A 25,601-nucleotide genomic window follows, 5' to 3' on the forward strand; every position below is an offset into this window, starting at 1 on the left:
CTCCGATTTTTTTTGTGTTTGGTTTTGTTTTTTGTTTAGACTCCCAACTCTATCTAGTAATAGGAATAAAACTCAATAGTATAGGTCCCCATGAAATCTGCCAACTTTATAATCATCCAAATAAAATAAGTATCAGGAGTTTTCATCCAATTTTCTTTCAAACTTTTTCATCTTGAACAAATTAAGAGTGCTAGTACTTTTTATCCAACATACTATAGTAATTGTATTTAATAGTAAAAATATATGTAAGCAATGAAAAGGGAGCTCTGAATAGTTTTTGGATTTCTTTTTTGCAATGTGTAGAGTTTCATATGCATGAACATTTGTGCTATTTTAGATTTTTTTAATTAAAAATAAGGCTCCTAAAGTTCATTTGTAAATAGTGGTTTGGTATCTATATAAGATGATTAGATTCTTAGAGAAGCTCATAAAGGCTTATTTAAACCATGATGTAGTTAACCCATAGTATGATGCTGAGTGCTTAGCTTCTTTAGGGAACCAATCAATGTATTTAGGTGGGAGAAAGAAGCAGATTTCCTCTTTCCTGATGTGATTCAGGAAGGTTAAATTCTTTGGTGTGTTTTCCAGTGCCCTCTTACCATCCTAAACTCAGGTGGGATGCTATATAAGCCAACTTGCTTTTCCCTTCCTGGATGCTCTGTGCTTCAGAATTTCATCTTTCCTCCAACCCCCTTTCTTTGTGTGGCTGTGGCTGACTAGATTTTAAGTCAAAAGTGTTTTCTACCAAGATGTGAATGAAGATAGTGGGATTACATTTCTTTTTTTTAAACGGTGTTATTAGTTCAGAATGAATATTTAATATCTAAAATTTCAGACAAAATGACACATTTCAGGCACCATAGGGAGCAGTATTTTTATTGAATTGGCTGATACTGTCTTGAGAACACTTCACCATTTCCTTTAGAATGTTGGGACTTTTAACAGTTTCCTCGACTACTATGAACCCAGAGGTTTTCTTCTCATTTCCAAATTTTAGCAACCTCCCCTTTTTTTGGTGTTCCATTTATCCAATAGAGCAGTGTAGAAGTCACATCTGCATTTTTCCAACTCTTGGTGCAATGATGGGAATTTAGAGGCACCCTTGGAGTGAGGAGGCTAGAGGTGGCATTAACATCTCCCGAGACAAGTTGTCTAGGGGAAATGAAGGAAAGAAAGTGGCTATCGATAAGCCAGACATTAATACGTCAAAGGCTGCCTGTATTTCATTGAAAACTTTTCATGAAACCCAATGGATAAGCTTCATCTTTGTCATATTTTGTCAAAATACATTACTTGCAATTATATAAAAACATATTCTAAATATCTGTATTTCTTGTTCCGTAGATGATGTAGACGATGTTGCTTGTTAGTTAAAATATCTTATAAAAGAAAGTCCTGCTTCTTATCATGATGTATGTGACTTAAATGACTGTTTCATATTAAAACTTTCTTCCTTATGTACTGTTTACATATACCTCTTTTTGGGATATTAGTTCAGTACTTTTATACAAATCTGAGTGTGTTCCACATTGGTGACATGTATTTTTGCAGTAATTTTTTGTTTTGTTCTTAGAGCATGTCTAAAGTAACACATGCACTAGTGCTGTGGTCTGTGGCAAAATTACTGTAATTCAAATTGGAAAATAAAATGTTTCCAGACTTTGTCCAACATTTATTCCTATGGCAAAGGAAATTACTATGTAATACTAATTATTTCTTATGCTGGTATGTTTAAGCTACTCTATGAAGTATGTGAAACATCAATATTTATGGATTAGTAGATGGCCTGATGTCTTTGAAATGGGAGAAGGGGTAAAATTTGGTGTTAGCAATTCATAACACTCATAAAAAAAGAAATATTTCTTAAAATGTTTATCTTCCTCTTTACAGATATAATTTACTAAAGAGTTAGATTCTGACAGTGGATATTTTTAGCCCATACCATTAAAATTTTATATACTAGACTTTGAACTTATTCTGATATCTATCAACCAAAAGAGCTATCATTCACTCCACCATAACGGAAACAAATAGTAACACTGATCTTCATTTACTAAGAAACTACAGGCATACCTCTGAGATATTGCAGGTTCAGTTCCAAACCACTCAATAAAGGGAATATCGCAATAAAGCAAGTCACACAAATTTTTTGGTTTCCCAGTGCATATAAAAGTTATGTTTACACTATACTATATTCTATTAAATGTGCAATAGCATTATGTCTAAAAAAATGTACATACCTTAATTTAAAAATACTTTATTGCTAAAAATTGCTATCATCTGAGCCTATTGGGAAAATGGTGCTGATAGACTTGCTCGATGCAGAGTTGCCACAAACCTTCAGTTTCTAAAAAAATACAGTATCTGCGAAGCGCAATAAAGCACAATAAAATGAGGTATGCCTGTATTACGCTGCCATGAAACTTCTCTAACTTACTTAGACTTGTATCCACTGATACAAGGACTTGAATGGTGTTTACTTTGTACTATCTGATGAAAAGATTTGTTAATAAAAGTTAATGAAGATTTTAAAGAAAATTGTTCAATCTTGGGAAAATTTAAGCTTTTTAGAGGCATTTATTTAAGAATAGAATTTAAGAATAGTTTAAAAGCATTCTTTTGTCATAAAACAAGTACCCAAAAGAATTGTAATAGATAATACTTGGCCAATGCAAATTTGTGTATTTGAAAGAAAAAAAGAGTGCAAGTGCTTAGACTGCATATCTTTTTAAAGTATTCAAATTTTTAGACTTTTATCAATTGAAACTATCCTGAATTAATAAGATCTTACTATATCAGTGATGTATATTACAAGATAAATGTCTACCTATGCTTTGTTAATATCTCTATACAGCATCATTGTTGGCGTGGTTGTTATGGTATGTTTTGTACATTTGTTGACTTTATAGAATTGGCATAGCAATAAATCTGATTTAGTTCTTAATATTTTTAAAAATGCCAGATAACATACTGTGTCATAATCCCATTATATTTTACTTGAATGCCCAGTGTTTTCATGGGTCTATTTTTTAAAAATTTAGTGTTACATGGTAGGGATTTTTTTTTTTTTTTTGGTGTTTTTACATAAATCTTTTGGACCTGGGTAGGTTTCTCTTTAAATCAGAGGTTTAAAGAAGTATTAGTATTAAGTGATTCATGAATTGCTTTGTGGAAAAATTTAAAGTAGGAAGTGACTAGGTTACCCCCAAATTGTTTATTTTCTTTATATGGTTAATGTACAGGTTACAGGTTTCAGAGAAATAAAATTGGCTTCATAATTGATAGAATGTAGTAGATAATAGATAGTTTGTATAAGGGCTTCCAAGTATTAAACCAAAAAATTCTCAATTCTGAATTACTTTTTTAATAATTACTATAAATAGTGTTAAGCCAAATCTCCTTTTTCTTTTAAAGGTATTTGATTCTTACAATTTCCTCCTTTTGATCCCCTGTTCTTCTTCCTTAAACACCATGCTAGTATTTAAAATTGGAGTTTAACTTTTCTTCCACATTGTTGTTTTTTATTCTTTAGATAAATAATAGGACAAATAGAAGTTCTGCTATCAAAACAGTCTATGTTATTGTTGGTCATTCTTTTCAGGGATCATGCTAAATGTCATTTGTGCATTGTATAAATAATGTTTTTACCAGTATATAGACCTACTATTAGTAGAAATTATGTATGGCAGGCTTTCTTGAACAATATGTATTATAAATTTGTTTACTATAGTGTTATGCTTCAGATTCTTTTAAATAAAGTTAGTTTTTAGAGAAAAATTACTGTTTTTTAAGTGCTTTCATCAGACAAGTAGGTGTGACAGTTTTGGCTTTAGGTAGGAGATATCTCAGGAAACATTAAGCAATCAATTGCCTATCTATAATTTTCCAGGAATTTAATTTTATACTGAGGAGCAAACCAATATTTTTAGACAGGCCTTGCTATATACATACTTTTTTTTCCTATGAAGTTTATACATAACAATATGAACATAACATATCTTCATGTTGATTTTAACAAATTAGGACTTCAGTTCTGTTAATAAAAAATTAATTGGAGAGGAGTTCTACAACCTTAGCAGCTTAACGATCTCTGAAGCAGAGACACCACTGTAGCAATATTAAGAACAAACTTTCTTGAATGATAAGATTAGGTTTGCAAAAGATCTTCAAATTTTGTTTGAAGCAACCGTCAGGTGCTTTGAGTATTACGTGAAAAGAGGCTGTATAGTGTGTGATGTGTGTCAGTTGATGCCACTTGGCATTAGAGGTAATGGAAATGACAATAAGCAAATTACATCAAGATAAAATTTGTACAAAAGTTCTATTTAAACATGGAAGAAAAAAAATGAAAATGCATGGCTCTTACCTGCTGTAAGAGAAGAAAAAGTGTACAGAGACTTATGATCAAATAATACTGTCAATCGATGCTCTAAGGCACCCACTCTCTTCTACACATAGAGCAGTGATAAATATAAAGATAAAATTGAGCTCAAAGCCAACATAAATATATCCAAGGACAAGAAGTATAGAAAGAGCATAAGCCATGCTGAAGCAGCAGACTGCCTGACTCTGGGTCCAGAACAGAAATTTGCAGTTGGAAGTTCTACTGTGACAGGATAACGAGGTCTTACAAGTGCTACTGCATTGCAAAGCTTATGAGATGCAGTAACATTGTAGTGAAAGGCAAATATATAGCTTTATATAACTTTTAAGCCCAAAATATAATGAGCTAAGTATTGATCTCATGAGGATAAAAGAATAAAACAATCCTAAGGAAAGTAGAAGGAAGGAAATAAAATAGAAAACACTGGAGAGGAACAGTAGAGCCACAAGTAGGTTATTTAAGATTAATAAAATTGATGAGCCTCTGGTGAAACTGATTTTTTTTTAAGTGGTAGAAATAATAGGAATGAAAAGAGGAGTAAAAAACATAGCATGGCTCTAAGCCAGGGGCTGAGCCGGGATTTCTTTCCACTGCTGCACCACTTATGAAAGGCGGCTACAAAGCAAAACCTGCCTCCATCTGATACCTGAGGCTCTAGCTCATAGGAAATGCAGGCCTAAGGTGGCAGGGTGCACAGTTTTGAAGTCTGCTCAGTTGGTAACTGGTGTACAGTATCACCAAAGAACCGAAACAGTGAATTAACATATAACACTTAGCTGAATTGGGCTCCCAAAGACACAAGTTGGAGACAACTTAAAACTTCTAGAAAGGAAAGGATGAACCCAGAGGAAAGAAATAAAAATAAAAGACAAAAACTCACTGTAAATAAAAATTTCAAAATATATGAAGAAATCTGATGATAAGAAAAACACCCAACCAACACCTTTTGAAATTTCAATCCACTCAAGATGACAATAACAGAATAGCCAGGAAAAGACTTTAAGTATGTTTCAGGATCCTGAAAGGTAAACTAAAGAATAAAAAAACATTATGAAACCCAATAAATAGACATTTATTCAATATTTATTGAGTTTATTTTATCAGACTCTTTTTTAGATGCTAAGACTACAGCAGTAGGTCGAACAGACAAAAAGCACTACTCTCAAGAGGTTTTTATTTTAAAGAGACAGAAAATAAGTAAATTATAAAGTATGTTAGGGAATATGTGGTATGAAGAAATTAAAAAGGGGAATGAAAATAGGGAATGCTGGTGCTGGTAGTGCAAGAAGTGCAAAGAAATTCATATTTTTTTAATAGTTCATTGAAAAGATATTTATGTAATGGTGTGAAGGAGTAAGAGACAGTACACAGATAACGGGAAGAGAATTCCAGACGAAGGTAACAGCAGGTACAAAGACGTTGCGGCAGAAGCATGTTTCATACATTTCATATATTTCAAGGAGGCCAGTGTGGCTGGAATGGAGTGAACAAGAGGAAGAGTAAAATGAGATGAGATTAGAAAATTAACAGGAAACCAGATTATGTAGGATTTTGTAGTTCATGCTAAGGTTCTTGGTTTTTACTCTGAGTGCGATGAAAAGTGGAGAGTTTTCAAGGGAGAAGGATCATACTGACAACTGTGTTGAAAATAGAGAGGTAATACATATGAACAGAATCACACAAAATGACTTTGGGTATTCTCTCTGGCTTTTTCTAGGGAACCAGCCAATAGGATCTGGACCTCCTGTCTCCCCACGGGAGGGGCTGCACCTGAATTCAGCTTGCCGTGGTACTGGTAGTTTCTTCCAACTAAAACTTTCCACGCGTCAAGGTATCCAGGTAGCTGGCTTTCTCAGACAGGTCTTACAAAGAGTTCACACCTAAACCAAGACTGCCTAGTGCCCTAGTAGTTTCACAAGGTTCCTTTCATGTTTGCCCTATAAGAAGGAAGAACAGCAAGAGATGGAACTCCTTTCCTGAAATGTAAACACACACTGCGCAGCCAGCATGGTGCTCTCGCCCCAATGTGCTTCTCCTTGGGATGATGAGAGAATGGAGCAACTTGTGTTTTTTTTCTTGGCTTTGTAAGTTTCCATCCCTCCCCTTCCCCCCGCAAGAAAACCTCTCCCTTAACCTAGTGGTTCTCAAGCTTTAATGTGTATCATAATTACTTGGTGGGCTTGTTAAAACACAGATTTCTGGGCCCTACTTTCAGAATTTCTGGTTCATTAGGTCTGGAGTGGGATCTGGAAATCTGCATTTCTAGCAAGTTCCCAAATGATGCTGATACTGGGGTCAGGGAACCACACTCTGAGAGCCTCTGTCTTAATTCATGCAGTGTGTCCGAGCAGAATCAGCTCTGATGGTTAGCACAAAGGGTCCCACTGCATGACTCTCACCTAGGAGTTAACCATTTTCCTTTCTTACGCCTATGTAGGAACCCTTAACCGTATATTTGGTTTTCATTATTTTAAAATTTTACGAAAATGGCATTATTCCTTAAGGGTCTTATATGACTTGCTTTTTTTCACTCATCCATCCAGTGTATAGCTATAATTAATTCATTTTTACTGTTGTGTAATATTTTCTTGCGTGAATATACCTATCGATAGATATTTGGCTTGTTTTCAGGTTTTTTCTAGGAAGATGCTATGAACAGCTACTTCTTTACCCAATCATAGAATTACCATCTCTTTATGAAATGACCTGACCTTCCTTCCTTAGACCCTCCCTCAAATTCTAACACACTTACTGAGACACCCAATAGTGTGTGTTCTTCCTTGTTCAACGACTAATGAACTCAACTTGTTCAACTACAGGTTTCCCTGTGGTCTTTGGCTGAAGGACTTTGAAAAATTTATATATATACACACACACACACACACACACGTGTGTGTGTGTGTGTATATATATAAATACTTCGTTGTTAATAATATAAAGTTAAAATATCTTTTTTTTGATTGACAGATCCTGCCTCGGGTTTATTTGTACAAATAGCACAAGAGGACACCAGCCCCACACAGACAGCAGCCCAGGGGTCCCTCCACCAGTCCCTCTGTCCTCACATAGGCAGACAGAAGCCTGTACTCTGGAGGCTTCATGGGGGCCTAGGTGTACACCCTTGGGAGCCAAAGACTGAGCTGGAGGCGTTGCTGCTGCTACAGCCTCAGCTGGGGCTGGGGGCTTGGTTTGAGCCTTGGCCTTGAACTTTGGCCGGCGGAGCCTGAGACCTTTGGCAATGAGCATGTTTCTCAAGCTTGAGGTGGGTGATGTAGGCAAGTTGACTGAGCTTGCAGCTGCCGCCCTTTGGAATCTTGGGCTTGACCTCCTTGGGCTTTACCAGGGCCTTGATAGCCTGAGCCCATGCACTCATGACCTTGGCATTGTTGGCTTGTATCTTCTTCAGACCCTTCTTGTACTTCTTGCTAAAGCGCATGTTCCTCAGGAACTTGGGGGTCCACCCCCTTAAGATTTATATCTTTGTGATTGGGGTTTCCTATTGCCGTTTCTGTACCATTTTCGGGACTGGCTATGCATGGTGTGGTTCTTGGACTTCGCCATGTTTGCATTGAAGCCCGCCAGTCCCAGACAGCTCCTAAAATGCCTAGGACTGGAAGAGAAAGCTAAAATATCTTAACATTCTTTTTTGTGACTTTTGGTGATTACCAGTTCTTAATTTTAATTCAAGTTTTCAATCTTTTCTTTTTTGATTAGTTCTTTTGATGTCATATTTAAGAAATCCTTTCTTACTCCAAAATCATACAAATATATATATATTTTAAGTCTCAAACTTGTATGTCTTTAATTCATATGAAATTCATTTTTGTGTGTGACACCATATGCATGTAATGATCCAACCTCATTTTTTCCCTTATGGTAACCATTTCTCCTATCACCAAAGTATTTGATAGTAATTCCTTTCTTTGCTTTTTCCCACTTATGTGCAGAGCCACATATCAAATTTCTATCTATACATGGGTGAGATTCGAACTTTTTTGTTTTATAGACCTAATAAGAAATACCAATCAAGACTTTAAGATTGAATTAGTTCCAAGGCTTGTGAAATAATTTTTAGACAATTACATATGTTCTGAAAGAATGTATAAAAATTAATGTTTTAAATTGGTGTCAGTGGCTGTAATAATTCACTAACAAAACTAATCAGGTTTTTTTTAAAGATATAATTCACTGAGTGTAAATATTTAGTAAGACTACGGTAGTCAGAGGACAATTTCACTGCAGAGGTGTGTGTGTGCTTGACAAAGTAATTGCTGATAGATTTTCCTGAAATTCCCAAACATCACAAAGTCTTCCTTTTATTATCTTCCATACACATATCATTTGTGTTTTTATATAGTGTGAGAATCTAGACTTTAAAGTTTTATATAAATAGAATGCATAAACCCTGACTTTTGAAGACATGGATGAGTTTTAAATAAAATGGTAAAAGTAGGAATAGAACCAAAACAGGTGGGAAATGCCAAAAAGCAACATGAAAAAAAAAATCCATAGGATTGATTTGTAAGTTTCTGTACTTAGGGGAACAAGGGAAAAGAAGTCTAAGATGGCCCCAGTGTTCAGTTGAGATGATGAACATTTGACAAAATTGGGTAAGGTAGTGAGTGGTGGCCTGTTTGCGGGAAAAGGTTTTTTTTCTTCCTAAATTTCCCTCAAGGAATTTTTCAGGAGCTTTGAAATTTGTGTTAATGACCTCTAAAAGTAAAAAGTTAAAAATGCAAATCTCTAGGTGGCAAGTAGCTCTGTCACTGCTTAGTTTTCATGTATATTGTTTATTTGTTTTTACATCAAAGTCCAGTAATTTATAAACTGGGTCTACAGAAAGTAGCTTGGGGAAAGAACATGAGAATGGGAGTTAGATCAGGATCTCATTCACAGTTCTGCCACCAATCTAGATGGCAGGGGGTTAAGTGTTTAGATCTCGGATTCCTTAAGTTTGTAGGGTGACAACACGATCTTCAAGTTTCCTTACAGCGCTGAAGTTCTAAATCTCCTTAGGCAATAATATAATGTATCCGTGTACATTCAACTTATCCTACAGTCGAGTTGCAGCCAAGCTTTTGCCAGGTGAGTCGTTAAGATCGTTTCTCCCCAGTTCTCAAACCACGGAGTGAACCCTACCTACATGATTTTGGTGGCCTTACAGTTGACAGGATGTGAAGGACTACAACAGTACAGGCAAGACCCCAGGCCAGGAAACGTGCAAAACAGGAACTCCAAAGCGTACTAACTCTTAACAGCCTCCATCAGAACAAACAAAAGGCCAGGACTGCAATGGCGCATGGGCGTTGCACCTGCTTCTTGTGGTCACACTTTCCTACGCTGTAAACCTACATCTGTTTTTTGCATTCTCAGGTGCGAAGTTCCTTTCTTGCCTGAGCGGATGTGGGCCTACCTCGGAGATTCGCTCAGACTGTGGAGAAGGCATAAGACCCTAAGAAACGATCTAAGGGCCCCTCCAGGATGCCCAGGCAGTCAGGATGGGAGGCCGCGAGGATCGCGGGGACGCCGCGCCGAGGCCTGACCCGGAAGGGCTGGCGCGTGGTAACCCCGGCTTCCCTAGCAACCGAGCAGGCGCGAGTCCTAACCCACCGCCCCAGCGGCCCCGTCTGCCTCCCGGGATGCCTCTGCAGGTTAGCGATTACAGCTGGCAGCAGACGAAGACTGCGGTCTTTATCTCTGTGCCCCTCAGGGGCGTCTGCGTCAGAGATGCGGACGTGTTCTGCACGGAAAATTATCTGAAGGTAGGAACGCCAGTCGTGCCTGCGGGCTCCCTGGGGGTGTGGCCCGAAGCTTCTGCGAGTGCGCGGCTGTATACACGCCACAGGCGCGTCCTTGCGAGTACACAGCGGCTCGCTCGCAGAAGCTTTTTAGTCCTATTCAAAACAAAACAAAACAAAAACGAACCCCATGCCGGTAACACCTCATCTGTAGACGTCATCAAATCAGAGATTTTTTTTTAAATTCAGGGTTTCCTACATATGGCTTGCTAGTCTTTCATGACCTGGAATAAATTTATAGCAGGCATTTAAGAAAATGATTTTGGCCTCTATCACTTCTTTTTTTAAAAAAATGTTTTATTTTTATATGTAATCAATATAGTTTTATTTATTTGTTTGTTTTTTAATTTTTATTGGGGAATATTGGGGAACAGTGTGTTCCTCCAGGGCCTATCAGCTCTAAGTCGTTGTCCTTCAATCTAGTGGTGGAGGGTGCAGCTCTGCTCCAAGTCCATTCACCGTTTTTTAATCTTTAATCTTTAGTAGCAGGGGGCGCAGCCCACCATCCCATGTGGGAATTGACCGGCAACTTTATTGTTGAGAGCTTGTGCTCTAACCATCTGAGCCATCCTGCCGGCTGCTGCTGTAACTTACTTCTTAATGGCTGTGTGTTGAATGTGTATAAATAACTAAATTAACTTCTGTTTTCCCCCTCCTGAATAGGTCAACTTTCCTCCATTTTTGTTTGAGGTGTTTCTCTATGCTCCTATAGACGAGGAGAGCAGCAAAGCCAAGATTGGGAATAACACTATTATTTTCACCTTACATAAAAAAGAAGTGGCCATGTGGGACACCCTTTCTGTATCAGGCGGTAAGTTTTTTATTAAAAGATGTTCATCTGGTTGTGCTTTTTATATTTTATACTTTTTAAAAAATTTCCTTTAGAAAAAATTATATCGCTTTTCTAGAAAAAAAAAGGCACATGAGCATGATTTAAATGAGATAGTGCTTCAGCAGCCGCTTAAAATAAATATCCTAAAGATTGAATTATTCAAAAATTAGAGCACATTAATAATAACTCTTAAGCAGAAGATGTGGGTTTGTATCTTTAGTGGATAAAGCCTTCTGATATTGCCTTTATTGAGCACTTATTTTGTATTCAGCATTAACACATCTGTTAATGCTCACCACAACCTATCTCTTCGGTACTCCTTTCCCCCCCTTTTTGTTTAAAGCTGAGGCTACTGAAGCACAGAGGGTTTAGTAATTGACAAAGGTCACACAACTAAGTGGCGGACTGGACCTGGAGCCATAGCGGTTTGACTCTAGAGCAGTGGTTCTCAACCCTGGCTCCGTACTTGAATCAGCTATAGAACTTTTTAAATAATACAAATGTCTGAAACTTACCCTCGACTAGTCACATCAGTTTCTAGGAGTAGGACCCAGGTTTTAGTGGTTTTTAAAAAACTTTCCAGGAATTATGTGTAAAACTGAGATTCCCTATTTGTACTCTTAATCAGTAATCTATATTCTTATGCCAAAGACGATTTTGAGGGTCAGTAATTGCCCTCTACTGTTTTAGCTCTATATTCTTCCTCTCTCTTCTGTTTGTCATGTTTTCTAGTGCTTCGTATCTACTGCCTGAAATTTCTCTCAGGCCTCTGGCATTGAGTGTTCAGTAGGAATATTAAGAATGAAGAGATTGCAATCATTCTTTATAGTCATGCTTTCTTAGTATCTTGCTGGGGAATTTAATTTTTTTAATCTTAAGAACCAGTAAAATGTTTCTCTAAGATCTAATATTCAGGTCAGAAAATACTGGTTAAGTAGATTACCATAGCCAGGTTACTTTAGTGAGTCCCAGACTAACTGAGGAGTTTTTAAAACTCACATTACTGCTCTCTCCAACACCCATCTTCCTTTGTGATTCAGTAAATCTGAGATGGGGCCTGGGACTATGTCATGAAACACACCCATCCATGTTCTGATTTCTGATTTAAGATTAAATGTAAATACTTTTGTTGATTTCAACTGTTGTTGATAATCTTAATTTTGAAGTTAGATGGGACCAGAATGATCCTCTATTATAATGGCTTATTTTAAAATAAATAGATGGATGGGAGTCCCTAGGTGATTGTGATGACTGGTCAGGTTTGAGAACCACTGACTTAAAGGTGTGTGTGTATGTGTGTCGTGGTGGCCATCAGATTTCTCCAGGAAACATTTTGTCCACCAACTTTTTAGAAACTAAAGAAGAGTTCATATCAGAAAACCTCATACTTTGCCCTATTTCTGACATGAAACATTTTCTTCTATGTCAAATTTCCTTTTTAACCTGGTTGGCCACCTTATCCAGAAGTGGGAAGGGGTTTTCCTTTCCTAATCGTGGTCTTCCTCATCTGCTTGCATTACACATTTCATTCTTCTCTTTCATGGATATGTGGTCAACTATTCCAAATTTTGACCATTTAACCCAAGGTTTGGCAAACTTTTTCTGTAAAGGACCAGATAATATTTTGGATGTTGTGGACTATATGGTCTCTGTCACAGTTACTTCGCTCTGCCATTGTAGCACAAATGCAGCCATAGCCAACATGTATTTATTGATACTGAAATTTGAATCTAATTTTTGTATGTCACAAAATACTATTATTCTTTTAATTTTTTTTCAACCATTTAAAAAATGTAAAAGTTATTCTTTGCTTGTGTGCTGTAGAAAAACAGGCAGCTGGTTGGATTTGGCTATATAGTTTGCTAACCTCTATTTAGACTAGTCAGAACAGTCTTAAAATTAACTTAAATAGCAAATAATGAATATTGATTTTACTTCAGAAACTGTGTTTGAGATTTCTTTAGAAATCAAATTCAGTCTTGCACTCAATTCAGTGAAATTATTTAACAATCTTTTTCACATACAGTATTGTGGAACTCCAGTCTATACTCCAAGCCTGTCTCCCTCATTATTCAAAACATTTGCTTCATTTTTTTCTGGAACTTCCTTCTTCATACACTTTTCATTTCTTTTAGATGTGGAACATTTCGTTTGGAAAGTTGATGTTCTTTTAATTATTTCTGTCCCTGAAGCTGGTCCAACTGTCTGCTACCCTGTTACTAAACAGGAAGAGAGTTGGGGAGAAGCTTCAGACCTAATTCCAGTCCGAATTCCGAGCCAAGATCTTGGATGAGTAAAAATTCCGTACTTTTTACTTACCTCTAACTGAAATTTAAAGTTTCCTCCAATTGTGAATGTAGCAACAAACAACAGTAGCATCAACAAAAATCACAAATAAGTTTATATCACAGGTACTTGTCTTTTATAGTCACTGCTTTGAAGTTAGAGTATTTATTAGACTTGTTGCTATATATTATTTAATGCTTTAATAAGGAAGCATGTATTAGTATATCACATTTATTTTTAAAAATATTTTGTTTAATATAACTATAATAGTATTTATTCTTTATGTTTTATTTCCTGTGTGTTTTATTTCGTGAATTTAAAAACATTATGAGGGGGTACATAAGGCTTAAACTATTCTGCCTAGGGGTCTGCTGCACCAAAAAGGTGAAGAACCTCTGCCTGGGGCCTGATTCATCCTTCCACACTTCTCCCCACACTACTCTCCTCCACTTCACCCTCTCCCCCCAAGTTTTCTCTCCCCTTCTGTTTTCTTTTCTCCCTCGAAGTCTAGATCCCTTCCTGATCCCACTTCCCATAAAATAATTTACCCCCAATGGATCACAGCCTGTGTGTAAAGTATTGAGTCACTAAATGTAAAAATAATTGTGAATGGTAAAATTCTATATATAATGTATCATGTTACTTCATAATTTTTCCAAGGGCTGGCCCTGTACTCTTCATATGTATTAGTTACCTTTTGTGTTTATGAAGGTGACTGATCATAAGAGATAGTCTCAACCCATTTTTCTCTTCTAGACCTCATGGTGATGATTTGTTGTGATCAGGTGTATAAGCAAATAGCCCTGCTTTCTCAACAGAGAGGAGGATATGTTCTCTCCCCCCCATCTTGTCCCCTTACTCTACCTTTTCGTCTCCCCCACTCCCTTCCTCTCATTCCACTACCCTCTCTCTCCTTCTTGTGCCTCTTTATTCCCCTCTCTCCTGCCCGTCCCCCTCCTCATTTCGTCTTTTATTCCCCCTCTCCATTGTGCCTTCTCTCTCTCTCTCTCTCTCTCTCTCTCTCTCTCTCTCTCTCTCTCTCTCATTCTGTAGTAATTAATTACTACACAGTTACTTGCTTACCTTTTAATGTTAGCTTCTTGGCAGTTTAATATTCAGAAATGTTTTCACTTCTCCATGTGAAATTGGATCCAAATAAAATGACATCCTGTATGTCAAGCAGTTTTCTCCTAAATGAAACAATTTCATCATCATCCTAATTTAGTGACATTACTTATGTTTTAGCTGACAAAGAGATGATGCAAAGAATAAGAGAGAAATCTATTTTACAAGCACAAGAAAGAGCAAAAGAAGCTACAGAAGCAAAAGCTGCAGCAAGGCGGGAAGACCAAAAATATACACTAAATGTCATGATGAAGGTAAGTTGCAGATTGATAGGAAAGTCCTCTATTAAAGAGATGATAATAAACTGTGAAAGGATAATTTGTTCTAACCACGGTACTTTTTCATCTTTTTGTTCATATTTTGGTTATAGGACTTACTATGTTATATAGGCTATCTGCTACTAACATGTGTTCCTGAAAATCTGTATGAAAGTCGAGGGTATAAGTGTTGAACAATAGATTTATGTGTTTCAGGGAGAATTTTCTATTTCCAAGGGAGTCAAAAATGGGAAGGTTCTGTGGTATATTTTACTTCTTTCTTAATCGTGGAATAACGGACACAAGTTATTTAAAGCAAAAGCTTGGATTAAATATGAAATATTGACAAATTGATATCTTTTTAACTGTTGATGATTACAAGTTAAAGCTTTAGTCAGCAATATTTTTTGAGATATAATTCATATACCATACAATTCACCCATTTAAAGCTTATAATGCAGTGGTTTTTAGTATACGTGTATTTAGAGTTGTGCAGCAATCATCACAATCAGTTTTAGAACATTTTCATCACCCCAAAAAGAAACCCCATACCTATAAGCAGTCACTCTCCATTCCTTCCATCCCCGAGTCCTTTGTAACCACTAATCTATTTTCTCTCTCTATGGATTTACGTGTTCTGATTAATTTTTACAAGTAATTTCTTACCTCAAATTTTCATTTGACATCTTAAAATGATTAAGGAATCTATAACAAGCATTATCTTATCAAGAGCTCTGTGTACCCATGACTCTTATGTTGCATTTGGATCACTAGTTTTGTTTTTAAAATCAACAGTTCATAATTCCCAAGATTTCTCCACTTATTTCATCACTTTTACTTGACTTTTAAATGTAGCCTATGGTTATATACTTTGTCTTTCACTTAATTGAACATGTGGTCAGCTGACCAAAGATTCCTGCTTTCAGTATACTTGATGAGTTCCAGCTTTTCTTGATTGTATTACTCACTGTTGTCAGCCTTTTGATTTTATCATTTTCCAGAATTTAGAAAATGAAAGCAAAATAATATAAAATTTGTGGCAATAGATAAATATTTACTGAACTAATAAGACAGTTAAATATCGGCATACACAGTACTGTATTGGTAGATGTAACAAAATGAAACAATTGTTTTGTAGACAGTACTACCATGCTGAACCTTGAAGTTATTAATCTACTGATATGTGAAAGCCTGACTTTGGTATTTGGAAAGGTGGTTGGGGCATTCATGTATAAAATATGAAGCTGTAAATTATATCAAAGTGGGGAGAACCTGTGAAAGTCAGCCTGTTCTACAAACTATCTGTCTTTTTCCTTTAGTCATTTTGAGAGTCGGGTCTATTTTCTTTCGTCCTTATTATAGCCATTGCCAAGTAAATAGTAGGTGCTCAAATATTCGAGTGAATTAATGTGAATGCATTGCCCTAGTACCTTGTAACCATAGCAGAATTATATTTTGGTGAATAAATGAAGCTATTTTTACTTTGTCCAATTTTAAACACCATTCAGAAAAGAGCTTTGATGGTCCAATGAGAGCAGATGAAGAGGCATGACAACAAAAGGTGACTTGTTATTAGCTTATTTAAACCATAAATTAGCTTAAAACTTGGTAGAATTACATCTACCGAAAAAAAGAATAGTTGTTAAGTAGTAACCTTTTAAAAATAATTGGTAGGAGTAGTGCTAAGACTTACTATGTCAGTTCACAGTTCTGTATTAGTCTGCTCAGCCTAACATAACACAATACCACAAACTGGATGGCTTAAAAAAGACATTGATTTTCTCACAGTTCTAGAGTCTAGAAGTCTCAGAACAAGGTCCAGCAGGGTTAGATTCTGATGAGAAGTCTATTCCTGGCTTGCAGGAGATATGTATATTAGGTGGTGCAAAAGTAATTGTGGTTTTTGTAATTGTTTTTAACCTTTTAAACCGCAATGACTTTTGCACCAACCTAATAGATAGATAGATAGATATCTGGTGTCTCTTCTGATAACGACACTAATCCTGTTGTATCAGGGCCCTGCCCTTATGACCTCATTTAACCTTAATTACCTCCTCAGAGGCCCACTGTCACTGGGTGGGAGAGACAAGTGGTAAGGCTTCAACATATGATGTGGGACAATTAAGTTCGCAAACTCATCCTAGAAAAAGTGCTACATACCTCAGTGCTTACCTCCTCAGAGGCCCACTGTCACTGGGTGGGAGAGACAAGTGGTAAGGCTTCAACATATGATGTGGGACAATTAAGTTCGCAAACTCATCCTAGAAAAAGTGCTACATACCTCAGTGCTAATATCACTACGGTCACCTTCGAAGTACTCCCCTTGGGAAGTTATGCACCAGTGCCAGCGCCTAGCCTTCAAGGCAATGTTGAAACTCTTTTTCTGGAATGGCCATCGATGTATTACTCTTGATGTCCTGAATGTCATCAAAATGTCTTCCTTTCAATATTTCCTTTATCTTTGGGTGAAAAAGAAGCCATTGGGGGCTAGATCAGGTGAGTAGGGAAAGTGTTCCAATACAGTTATTTGTTTACTGGCTAAAAACTCCCTCACAGACAGTGCTGTGTGAGCTGGTGCATTGTTGTGATGCAAGAGCCGTGAATTGTTGGCTAAAAGTTCAGGTCGTCGAACTTTTTCATGCAGCCTTTTCAGCACTTCCAAATGTAATCTTGGTTAACTGTTTGTCCAGTTGGTACAAATTCATAATGAATAATCCCTCTAATATCAAAAAAGGTTAGCAACCTCATTGCAACAAGTTCATGAACTTAATTGTCAGACCTCGTATACATTTTGGGGGGACAAAAACATTCAGTGAATAACACCGTGTAATAAACTACCCAAAATTCAATGGCATAAAATCACAGATACTTATTTCTGAAGGTTCTGTGTGTTGGTCAGGTAGTACTTGTGTTCTGGGGCTGCCTTGGTTATAGCTGGCATGGCCTCACTCACATGTCTAGAGCCTTGCCTGGGAGAGCTGGAGCTGCTCTTCATGTAGTATTTCATCCTCCAGGAGGCTAGCCCAGGCTTCTTTACTTCATAGTCAAGGTTTCTGATAATAAGAAAGGGAAAGCCCTACTGCACAAGCACTTTTAAAGCCTCTGCTATGCCATATCTGCTAATAAGTTTAGTGCATCAACCTCTCAGTACCTTTGCTGCTGATCTATCATTCATTCATTTAACAGACATTTATTGAATACTGAGACAGAGCTGAACAACTTAGTCTTCATTTTCAATTTACTCATAGTCTACAGAGTGTGACAGACAAGAAAAAGCAAAGATTACACCATAGTATGCATAAGTGGTCATGGGAGGATAAAGAAAAAACAATGGCAAAAAATTGGTATGTCAACCTGAGAGTATGGTCAGGAAATGGGAGGCATAGTTGTTTGTGCTTAATTTTACGCAATGAGTCACAGTTACCTGGGAAGTAGATGAGAAAATGACATTACAGACAGATAATGCCATGACAGAATGTGGCACAGGAAGGAACATTTGTTGGTCAGAAATAAAATCTTTGTAAGATTTTGAAAACTTTCCAGAAGGTAATAGGGAACTGTTAGGGATTTTCAGCAAGAATATCAAATTATTTGGGTTTGTATTTTGGAAAGCTAATTCTGGCTAATGAGTTTGAAGAGGAAGGAACATTTCCAAACTCCCAGAGTGCTCAGCTGCTCCATCACAGAGCTGCTTCACTTACAAATGTGATGTCTACCAACCTGAAACTTCCTGGAATGAGCCCCCTGGAATGAGCTGAAGCCCACAGCCATACCTCTGAATCACACTGTATAGCACTACCCTGTTACCAAAGGTAGATAAGGACACTACAAAAAAGAACACTATGGGCAATATCCTTCATGATATTCATGATATAGATGCAAAAGTTCTCAACAGAATATTAGCAAACCTAATTCAACAGCACATTAAAAGGATCATGCTCAGTGATCAAGTGGGATTCATTCCTGGGATGCCTAGGATGGCTCAACATATGCAAATCAATAAATGTGATTTACACATTAATAGAATGAAGAATAAAAATCATATGATAATCTTATTAGATACAGAAAAATCATCTGACAATATTCAACATTTATTCATGATAAAAACTCTCAACAAATTAGATATATAAGGAATGTACCTTAACATAATTACACCATTTATGACAAGCCCACAGCTCGCATCATACTCAATGGTAAAAGATTGAAAGCTTTTCTTCTAAGATCAGGAACAACACAAGGGTGCATACTACCCTTGCCACTCCTATTCAGCATAGTACTAGTAGTCCTAGCCAGAGCAATCAGACAAGAAAAATAAAAACACCCAAATTGGAAAGAAAGAAGTAAAATTATCTCTGTTTTGCACATGACATGATTTTATGTATAGAAAATCCTAGACTCCATGAAAAAAACATATCTAGTTAATGAATTCAATGAAGTTGTGGGATACAAGTAGCATTGCTCTATTCTAAAATGAAATATCGGAAAAAAGAAATAAAACAATCACATTTACAGTGGTATCAAAAACAGTAAAATACTTAGGAATAAATTTAGCCAAGGAGGTGAAAAACCTGTGTACTGAAAACTGTAAGACATTGATGAAAGAAATTGAAAAACACACAAATAATTGGAAAGATACCCAATTTTTATGAATTGGAAGAGTTAATCTTGTAAAAATGTTCATACTGTGTTTCCCCAAAAATAAGACCTACCTGGACAATCAGCTCTAATGCATCTATTGGAGCAAAACTTAATATAAGACCCAGTCTTATTTTACTATAAGACCGGGTCTTATATAACCTTATATTATATAAGACCCGGTCTTATATATATTAATTTTTGCTCCAAAAAACACATTAGAGCTGATTGTCCAGCTAGGTCTTATTTTCGGGGAAACACAGTACTATCCAAAACTGTCTATAGATTCAATGCAATTTCTATCACGAGTCCAATGGCATTTTTCACAGAAATAGAAAAAAATTCTAAAATTTGTTTGGAATCATGCTGTTGATGGGAATGTAATTGCTTATAGGCACTATGGAAAAACATTATGGAGGGTACTAAAGAAATTAAAAATAGCACTACCATTTTTAAATGTATAGTTCAGTAGCATTAATTACATTCACATGGTGCTATCACCACCACCATCTTTCTCCAGAATGTTTTTATCTTACAAAACTGAAACTGTGTACCCACTAGATGATAACTCCCTATTTCCCCTTTCCCTAAGCCCCTGGAAACTACCATTTTACTGTCTGTTTCTGTGAATTTAATTGCTCTAGGTACCTCACGTAAATAGAATCATACCATATTTGTCCTTGTGTGACTGACTTATTTCGTTTAGCATAATGTCTTCAACTTTATCCATATTATAGCATGTGTCAGAATTTTTTTCCTTTTAAGGCTGAATAATGTTCGATTGTTACATATATACCACATTTTGTTTGTTTCTATTGTCTTTTATACTTAACGCACATATTTACCATTTCCCATACTCTTCATTCCTTCTTATAGTTCTGAGTTAGTTTCTTTTCAGCCTGAAGAGCTTTCTTTTGTATATTTTGTAGGGCAGGTCTGCTAGTAATGAATTCTCTCAATTTTTATTTATCTTAGAATATGTTTATTTCATCAGCATGTCTGAAGAATGGTTTTGCTGGGTATAGAATTTGTTTATTTTTTTTCAGTCAGTGCTTGGAACATATCGTTTCACTGTCTTCTGTCTTCCATTGTTTCTAATGAGGAATCAGCCTTTAATTGTATTGTTTTTCCCCTGTATCTGATGGCATTTTTTCTCTTGCTGCTTTCAAGATTTTCCTCTTTGTGTTTGGCTTTTGTATTAATTTTGCAGTTTAACTAAGTTGTTTCTAGGTGTATATCTTTGAGTTAATTTTACTTTGGATTTGTTGAACTTCTTGGGGCCATAATGTTTTCATCAAATTTGAGGAATTTTTACCAATTATTTCTTAAAATATTTTTGGTTGAAAACTAGATATTTAGTTAATAAATTATAGCAATTTTGGGTTCTGTTTTACTTGTTTTTTGTTTATTTATTGAGGATTGTTTATTTTTTTAGTAACTTGGTTAGACTTTAATTGTGGAATCAGCCTAGTCTCCCTTGTGGCATACAGCTGCTAATGTCTCTGTTAAGTTTTTTCATTCTTGTGTTTTAGACTGGTTTCTTTAGGGGCTTCCGTGTGTCTGCACAGCTTCACTGTCAGCTACTGCTTTGGGCAGAGGTGGTAAAGGCTCCCACCCTTTGCTGATTTATCTATGTGTAGGTTTGAGAATACCTTCAAAATTGGAGACAGTTCTCATGCCTACCTTGGCTTCATTTTATGCCAGGCTTCCTCAGGTCTGCCCCACAAATGCGTAGCTTTCTGTTTTGCTATTGTTGTATGGTGAGCTTATTACAGGCTTTCGATAGCTCTCTCATTTATATGATCTTTATGTTAATTTTCTGATTGCTTAACCAGGACCTCAACTGCAAATTTTTCCTGTCCATTCCCAACCATGTCTACTGCTTTTATCCACCAAAGCCATAGGTTTTTGCTACCACACCCTGAAATGGGTCCACCCTTTTTGCCAACAAAACTGCTATATTATTTTGTTAGCTTCATGTTGGTAAAACTGCCAGTCTCATTATTCTAGAGCAACCTCAGATATAAGGGCACAGCCTCCCACTGTTTTTATTTACAACGTTAGCAGTTTTTCTAGAACGAACACTTCTCAATTTGCAGGCTGTCTTTGGTTAATTTCCAGTGTTATAAAATGGTTTTTTAATAGTTTTCTCCAGTTTTACATTTGACATTTGTGAATGGGAATGGCCAACCTCTTCATGGCTTTATAAAACCTGCACGTTTTCTTTTGTGGATGAATTTTACATTTACTTATCAAGCGCTCTAAGAAGCTCTCTTGGTGCTTTGATTAGATTTACATTGACTTTAGAAATTAATTTGGAAAATGTCAACGTATTTGCAATATTGCAATTTCCTTTCAGGAACATGGCATTCATCTCCATTTCTTCAGGCTTAGTTTATATCCCCAGCAAAATTACTTAGCAAATATAGGACTTGCTCATATTTTGTTAAGCTTATTTTTAGCCTTTTAAAAGTTTTTTCTGGCAATTACTAATGCAATGATTTTTTTCCCCCACTCTATTTTTCTAATGATTAATTGCCAGTTTGTAGGAAAGTTAGTTTGTTTTTATGAATTTATATAAGTTGATCTTGTAAGTGACTGCCTTGCTGAACTTACTTTTTGGTTCTAATAGTTTGTCAGTTTTATTTTGGTTCTTTAAGATAGTCTACCATATTATTTGCCAGGAATGACAGTTCTATCTCCTTATAACCCATATTTCTAGTTCTTGTTTTTAAAATTCTATTGTATAGGTTACCTCTAAGAAAATAGTAAAATAATAGGCATACTGGCTTTAGTGACTTTACTAGAAGTATTTCTGTTGCTTCTCCATGAAGTGTATGGGTCCTTATATCAAGCTAAAATTTTTCTTGTATTCCTAGTATCAACCAGTATTTTGGCATTACTGAGGTCATATTGTTTTTCTCTTTTGATTTCCTAGTATCATAAATAAGAAATACCCTATTTGATCAAGATATATTATAATTTTAATATTTTCCTCTGTTCAGCTTGCTAATATTTTATTTATGATTTTTGCATGTAATTCATAAGTGAGGGTGGTCATTAAAGAAAAATGCCTTGATAAACCAGACATTCAAATTAAAAGAAACATAGATTTCCCCTTCTTCAGGAATTGGATTTAGGAGCTGCTTATTATTCTATTACTTAAATATACTGTCTGTATTAAAGTAATTATCTCACACTCCATGACATCCTTTCTTGAGCAGTACAATGCATTTAAAATCCAGTTTCTTAATGTGCGATGATTGTTTGTCTAGCCTTCTAAGTTTTTCTGTTACTACACATTTCTCCTTTAAGTATGTTCCTCATATCCTTTTTTTTAAATAAAAGAACTTCAAGTATTGTTTAACATTTGTCTCTGTTTTTCTTTGATATATGTAGTCTCGTTTTTCTTTGATTGTAAGCTTTGTGGTATTAACTTCTTCGTTTTTCTCTTCATTCTAGTTCCTTTTGTCATCTTCTCTGTGAAGACTTTCTTGGTCTCCTCTCTTCCTCATTACTACCTAAAGAGGTGGACTATTTTTTTTGTCTCTAATATAACTTATTATAAATTACATTGTATATATATTTCCCTTAACTACATCTTAGCTATAACAACAGAACTTTCCTGTTAGTTTTGATTATAAGAATAGTCTCATTTTTGGTAATCAAAGCTGCATCTTATGCATTTTTAAAAACTTTTCAAAATTCACTCCACTTGCAGGGATTTCATATGAGGGGTGCGGGTGTTCTGACTCTTCACATACTTTTCCCTTCTTCAGTGTGTTGGGGGCAGCGAGGCAGGAAAGGAAGAAAGGCAAACATATTATTAAACTGGGTGAGGTTGTCATCTCCTTTTAGGTTGTGGCTGCCTCTGGCTAACACTCACTGTTCATCATGCCCTGTTGTCAAGCATTAAATGCTGGCTCGTTGCCTGGTGCACATTCTTCCTGGCCCAACCTACTGGCAGCTCTCTGAACTTAGAACACATAGTGATTAGCATCTTCTGTGCTTAGTTTAGGCCTTAGGTACAACTCTGGGACTGCAGGAAACCCCCATTCAATAATCTGTGAAATTTATCTTAAAATCCGTGTTATACAGTTCAGTAGGAAAATAACCAGAAGAGGGTATTAAGTCATGCAGATATTACAGAGCACTTCTTCAGTATAGTTTTCATACCTACAATGCTAATTCTATATCCGAAAATCATTCAGCCTCTAGGAAACTTGGTCCCAGCATGTCATTCTAGAGCTGTGCCAGGTGTACTATTTAAGTGTATATTAATTTACATTTAAATTAATGAAACTGAAATAAAATTAAAGATCAGTTCTGCCATCACAATGGCCACATTTTAGGTGCCTAATTAGTCACATGTGGTAGTGGTTACTGAATTGGACAGCACAGAACATTGTCATCATCAAAGAAAGTTCTGCTACCCTACAGGATAGCAGTGAGCGTTTTTGTTCTCTAGAGGGTAGAGGTGAGAATATTTTTGTTACCATAGGAAAGTCAGATACCTAGCGTCAATAATATACACCAATCAGTTACTCTATTTCATAGGGTTTTTTTTTTTTCTTGCCAATATGAGGGAAGTTTGTGAAAGGGAAAAAAGTTAGCATACTCCTATGCCATATACTGCTTTCAGATTTATCTGATATTTAGCTTTTCATGTGGAAGTGTCAAATAATAGCTGTTGCAAACATAGTTGGCAGCAGGATTCAAAAGTCAACCATTTCCACGCACCAGAGACAAACTCCTTAATTCATCCTTCGTGTAACTCTTCCCTCATTCCTCAGCTGAAGGTTGGCGCAACTTCAGTCCTAAGACAAGGTATAAGTAGAAAGGTATTTTTGTGTGTGTGTGTGTGTGTGTGTGTGTGTGTTTAGATTTTAGATTTTGGGAGAAGTGACTTATAGAAAAAGAAATTATTTTTTTACCAAGCCCTTAGATTCATCTAATTGAATGACTGCCCACATTTTACATAAGAGTAAAGTGAGGCTAGAGAAAGGAATTGTCCAAGATTATATCAATAGTTAATGGTAAATCTGCAACTAAAACCTGTGTTTTATGATTGGGCGTTCTGCTAAATCATTTACTGTTTCCATCTAATCCTTTATTCATTACTAATTGTTGCTACAGTTACAATGACAAGAGTTTAAAGGTAAAAATCATTATTATAATGAGTTTATTATTTTTTAAATGTTGCTTTTTCTATGTTTTAAAATTTTTGGTAATTGCAATTTTTGCAGATTGAAGAAGAAGAGAGGAAAAAAATAGAAGATATGAAAGAAAATGAACGGATAAAAGCAACTAAAGAATTGGAAGTCTGGAAAGAACGTCAAAGAAAAGCTGAAGAACAAAAAAGATTTCAGAGAAAAGAGAAATCACATCAACAAGAAAAACAAATTGAAGAAGAGAGAAAAAAATTAAAACATAAAAGTCTTACTAGAAATTCAGCATCTAGAAATCTTGCCACAAAAGGTACAAATGACTGATATTTTCTGGGAAAGTAAATCCTGTTGGTAAACTTAAAAAACTTATTTTTTTAAAGCCACTTTTTTTTGTAATCTATTTACAACATTAGGTTGTTATCTTGGTATATCGAGAATAAGTACAAAGAATAGGGTGAAAGACTTATTTCTTTTTCTGGGAAGTAGTGAAGTTTTCATAATAAAATGAGCAAGGATTCATGTTGTTTTTGCTTGTGTGCTTCCTTTTGAAATTTATGCAGATGTTGTTAAATATGTTTGACTCGGGTCCAAAAAGACTTGGAGTGACTGGCAGTGCCAGGAGCATTCAGTTCTTTAGAGATAAGAAAACTAGGAATTTTGTTAAAAGACTTTTTCCTCACATGGCTCAGAAAAATGAGTACTATAAGCAAACTTAGTCTTAAGCGAATGAGTGTTGTTCTGGCCTTTGATCCTGATGTGTTCAAAATAGTTAAAAGAACGTTTTTCTTTATTGAAAGCTAAGAGATTGATTTTATCAGATTTTAGAATATTAAACTTTGTTTTGTGTATATTTAGTATATTTAGTAAATGGAACATTTTGTATTTAAGCTGCTTATGTAATAATAATAATAATTAATATTTATTGGTGATCACTCTGTGCCAGGTGATTTTGTTGGTTGTATCCACTCAATCTTCACAACACTTTGGTATAAATGTTGCTATTCTTATTTTAGAGGAAATAGATGTTCAGAAAGGATAAGCAAATACCCAATAAAAAAGCCTGTGGGATTTGAACCCAGATCTGTCTGTATTGAAACCTATGCTCTTTCTACACAA

General features: G+C 35.9%; 1 protein-coding gene and 1 pseudogene across 2 annotated transcripts in view; one reads left to right on the forward strand and one right to left on the reverse strand.

Moving 5' to 3' along the window:
* Positions 1-7,324: 7,324 nt before the first annotated feature.
* LOC117023128 (60S ribosomal protein L29-like) lies at positions 7,325-7,945 on the reverse strand (annotated as a pseudogene).
* Positions 7,946-9,978: 2,033 nt separating this feature from the next.
* DNAAF4 (dynein axonemal assembly factor 4) overlaps positions 9,979-25,601 on the forward strand; it is a 35,205-nt gene continuing 19,582 nt past the window's right edge. For both annotated transcript variants that reach the window (XM_033108080.1, XM_033108081.1), the window contains exons 1-4: positions 9,979-10,146; positions 10,846-10,993; positions 14,546-14,679; positions 24,564-24,795. In XM_033108080.1, the coding sequence (XP_032963971.1) occupies positions 10,024-10,146; positions 10,846-10,993; positions 14,546-14,679; positions 24,564-24,795 (637 nt within the window). In that variant the 5' untranslated portion in view covers positions 9,979-10,023. The remainder of the gene's footprint in view (positions 10,147-10,845; positions 10,994-14,545; positions 14,680-24,563; positions 24,796-25,601) is intronic.

Source organism: Rhinolophus ferrumequinum, chromosome 6, assembly GCF_004115265.2.
Source record: "Rhinolophus ferrumequinum isolate MPI-CBG mRhiFer1 chromosome 6, mRhiFer1_v1.p, whole genome shotgun sequence".
Lineage (NCBI taxonomy): Eukaryota > Metazoa > Chordata > Mammalia > Chiroptera > Rhinolophidae > Rhinolophus > Rhinolophus ferrumequinum.